The 3,970-nt window shown below is 54.6% G+C and overlaps 2 protein-coding genes across 3 annotated transcripts in view; one reads left to right on the forward strand and one right to left on the reverse strand.

The window, feature by feature from the left end:
• TTC3 (tetratricopeptide repeat domain 3) overlaps positions 1-843 on the reverse strand; it is a 140,983-nt gene extending 140,140 nt beyond the window's left edge. Inside the window, exon 1 of the mRNA XM_007470490.1 lies at positions 669-843. The gene's annotated coding sequence lies outside the window, so the exon portion shown is untranslated. The remainder of the gene's footprint in view (positions 1-668) is intronic.
• A 255-nt stretch (positions 844-1,098) lies between these two features.
• The window catches only part of PIGP (phosphatidylinositol glycan anchor biosynthesis class P), a 10,947-nt gene continuing 8,075 nt past the window's right edge, over positions 1,099-3,970 (forward strand). Inside the window, exons 1-2 of one of the 2 annotated variants that reach the window (XM_007470492.1) lie at positions 1,099-1,169; positions 1,652-1,755. In XM_007470492.1, the coding sequence (XP_007470554.1) occupies positions 1,156-1,169; positions 1,652-1,755 (118 nt within the window). In that variant the 5' untranslated portion in view covers positions 1,099-1,155. Of the gene's footprint in view, positions 1,170-1,628; positions 1,756-3,970 lie in introns of those variants that run through there. The other variant, XM_007470491.1, reaches the window with a different exon arrangement.

Genomic DNA, 3,970 nt, shown 5'->3' on the forward strand with positions numbered 1-3,970 from the left:
CCCCCCCGCGCTCGGCAGCCAGTCTCACGAAAACAGGTGGCACAGGTGGCGCAGATGTAGGGAACACAAGACAGAGGAGAGGCGTGCAAGAACGTTCACGAACACTCGCGAGCGACGACCTGGTCACGCACTCGACAGGACCCAGGCGCGACGCGCGCGCGGGGACACGCGAGGACGCACCCCCGGGCGGGCGATGCTGCAGGCGGGGGTCTCGACAGGAGGCGCGGCCACGCGCGCGGAGGACGCGCACCCCCGGAGAGAGGCAGTGACACAAACTGGGGCTCCCACACCGCCGGGGCGCCCACGCCGTCGCCGGGAAGAACCAGCGCGGACACAAAGGAGCCGGGAGGGGACACACGGGCCCGTGCCCACCCGCGCTCAGGCCGGCGGACCCTCCGCCTAGCGAAGGTGTCACCCGCGCACCGACTGGGGCGAGGGTGCGCGTGCGGCCGGGGGATGCGCACACAAAGGGGCTTCTCCCACCTTCGCACAGAAGCCCGGAGGGGGCCACACTTAAAGAAGGAGGACACCAAACAAAGGAAACACACCCACTGAGGCCGACAAAAGCGACCACACACTCCCGCTCTGCACCAGCACCCAACCCGCGCACACACACCGCGGGCGCCACGGCCAACGACGCGGGGCGACGCGCACACACCCACACTCACCACACACCCACGGAGGGGGTGTGGAGGGCCCCTCTCCCCGGGCATCTCGGGTGCAGCGCGACAAGGTGACACATCCGGAAGCCCTGCCGCGCGCCAGGTGTGCACTCACCGGGGCCCGCAGCCCGCGAGCCTCGGACGCGGGCCGCCGCCACCGCCGCCGCCTCAGGCCCTCCACGTCAGCCAGCGGGCGGGCAGGAGCGGCCAGCTGCGCAGGCTGCAGACGCGTCACGTGGGCCGCAATGCACATGCGCTGTCGTGCCGCCCCGCCCCCAGCGGCGGAGAGCTGACAGATCCCTCCCGCCCCCGCGCTCGCGCGTTCCTGCGGGACGAGTGTCACGGTGCGCCTGCGCCCGGGCAGGGGTTGCCTTGGCGACTCGGCCTTTCTCTGTTTTCCCTCTCTCGCCCCCCTGCGGCTCCCTCGTCCGCGCCTGCGCAGAGGATTCGGCACGGAGGTGGCCGAACTGTGGGGAGCGGCCGGAGTGGGTGCATGGAAGACCCAAGGTCGAGGGCCAACCCCAGTCCCCGGGCTCGAATGAGAAACAGACCCCACGAGAGGGCAGGTCCGGGTCCCGGGCGCCGAGGCCCAGGCCTGAGGAGGCCGCGCGGGCCTCCTGTCCCTGCTTGCCCTTCCCTTTTCGCACGGAGGCGAAACCTGCAGAGCTGGAGTGGCGTCAGTCCCTCCCCTGCTCCCCCTTTGCCTCCCCCCACCTTACCCTGCGGGAGGTGCGCGCTGTGGCGCGTGTGCTTGTGTGCGCGTGCGTGTGAGGTTTGGGGGCTGGTTGCGCCTACAGACGAGGTGTGGGTGCTTGTATGCACGTGTGCAAGCAGGTGTGTGTTGGAGGTCTGTGTGCAGGCTGCCCGTTGGCAGTGGTTTAGGCGGGGAAAAAACTGCGGAGAGGCTGTGCCCATAGCAAAGCGGTGAGGTTATAATAATAGGCCAATGGTGTGAATCACTGACAGATGATTGTGTTTCTTTCCCACAGATTATCTAAAGACACAGGGAAAATGGTGGAAAATTCACCGTCGCCATTGCCAGAAAGAGCGATTTATGGCTTTGTCCTTTTCTTAAGCTCCCAGTTTGGCTTCAGTAAGTACTTTCCTGATGGATGGCCAGGGCCTTTCTCTGGTGTTCAAGGACAGGAAATTATTGCATTTGTTTGTAGAATGTGCACACAGGAACTGTGATTCTTTCTACCTTTGTCTCTTTTCGAGAAAACCTGGAGGGAACTCTTGTCTGTTAAGAGTGTTCTGTATGCCAGACATGAGCCTGAAAGATTTAATCTCAACAGATCTTTAAAATGCGGTACCAGTCAAGATTGCAAAGTGAATGCAACTTGGTCCCTGCCTTTAAGGAGGTCATGGTTTTGTGGACAAGACAGAGGAGTAAATCTACAATTCTCTATCAGTGTGATAAGGGCCATGGGCAGCCAGTGTCGAGACAAGAAATCAAAATGGAAAGTTAGGGAATTCCCTGGGGGTCCAGTGGTTCGGACTCTGTGCTCTCACTGCCAGAGCTCCATCCCTGGTCAGGGAACTGAGATCCTGCGAGCCACGCCGCAGCGTGGCCACAAAAAAACAAAAAACCCTGGGAGTCAGAGTGAGCTTTCTCCCAGGAACTTTGTCTTCACCAATAAGAAGGAAGAAGTGGGAAGACATTGTGGGGTTTGGAAATGAGTAATCTGGTGTGGCCCCGGTGCAGCCTGTGGGAGGGACAGCAATCAGGTTATAGAAGTCAGCTGCACTTTACATCCTGGGTCTCAATCAGTCCCCATAAGGTCCCATTTTACAGATAAGGAAACTGATGTTTACTGAGACACGATATTCCCAGAGTCACACAGTGGGCCCCATGTGTCTCCCCAAAAGGATTTGAGAATTAGGGAGAAAAGTGGGTGCCCACAGCTTTTTAGGATTTTGTGGAAACCAGAAAGATGGAGTGGTAATGCTTCTGAACCCTAACTGCATCAGTGTAGCCAACCAAGCTGTTGGGCAGGGGAGTCGATGGAGCGAAGAAATTATGTCTTGAGTTCAAATCCTGACCCCTCCACAGATTAGCTTTGTGGAGGACCGTTGAGTTAACTTCTTTGGTTCTTCAGATTCTTCATCTGTGAAAGGGTGGTGATGTTTATCAAATGCTTATGAAGCATAAGACAGTCCTGTGAGATAGAGATTGTCATTACTGTCCTCATTTTGCAGATGAGAATACGGAGGCACACGGGGCTTAAGTAACGTGCTCAAGGTCACACAGCCAGTAAATGATAAAGCTAGAATTTGAACCCAGGCGCGCTGGGTTGACTTCACTATGCTACCTCTTATGTCTGTTGTGAAGATTGCTTGCCACAATTTATGCAGAGCACTGAAAAGAATGCATAGGAACAATAAGTACAGGCTTCTCCCACAATCCAAAAGTAGAGACCATTCCTATGAAACCTTTCGTAAGCAGAAATGCCGTAAAGCAAAGAAACGATTACCTTAGGGCACATCTTACTAAGCAATGCACAAGATAAATTGAGATAATGCACTCAATTTGATAAAGATACTCGGTTGAGCTCAAGATGTTCACCGACACAGTTCAGAGCTGTGGCAGTTTGATGCCGAGATGCTGAGTGTAGCTCTGGAGAAGGAGCCCAGACATGCCACACTCTCCCTGCTCTGGGTGGCCACCGCCTGTATCACGGCTCCCTGCAAAACAAACACTGAGCGCTTTTTAAGTAAAAGCAAAAATCCTCCAGATTTCCTTTGGTTACCGAAGACAGTTAACTAACGTAGGTCTTTCATAATAGCGAAATGGCTTAAAGCGAGCTTTCGGAAAGTGGGGATACCTGTATTTATTCATTGTTAGCTGCTGCTGTTATCATTATTATCAACATCATTTTTGTAAATCCCTGTTCTATAGAGTTATTTGAAGGGTTAGAAACTGTGTATATAAATATAAAAGCAATGACTTTAAGATTTGAATCCTATAGTACCCACAACCAGAAATAAATTCTGCAAATTTTTCTTGCGTACTTACCATGTGCCAGCCACTATTACAGGCAAGGGAGGAGCAAAACAGCCCCCAACTTCCTGCTTTCACAGGTTTCATTCTGCTAGGGGGAGATTGCCAATGGACAAATTAAATAATTAAACATGCAGAATGTCAGATGATAATGTGTGCCATGGGGAGAAATTAAGCCAGAAAGGAGCATAAAAAGTGGGAGGAGGTTGCCATCATTAAGTACAGCGGTCAGGTGGTGCCTCGCTGAGGGATGAGTTGTAAGCACAGACACGAAAAGTGAGAGTTAGCCATGTGGCAATCCAGGGAA

The sequence above is a fragment of the Lipotes vexillifer genome, unplaced genomic scaffold (assembly GCF_000442215.2).
Source record: "Lipotes vexillifer unplaced genomic scaffold, Lipotes_vexillifer_v1.1 scaffold402, whole genome shotgun sequence".
Taxonomy (NCBI): Eukaryota; Metazoa; Chordata; class Mammalia; order Artiodactyla; family Lipotidae; genus Lipotes; species Lipotes vexillifer.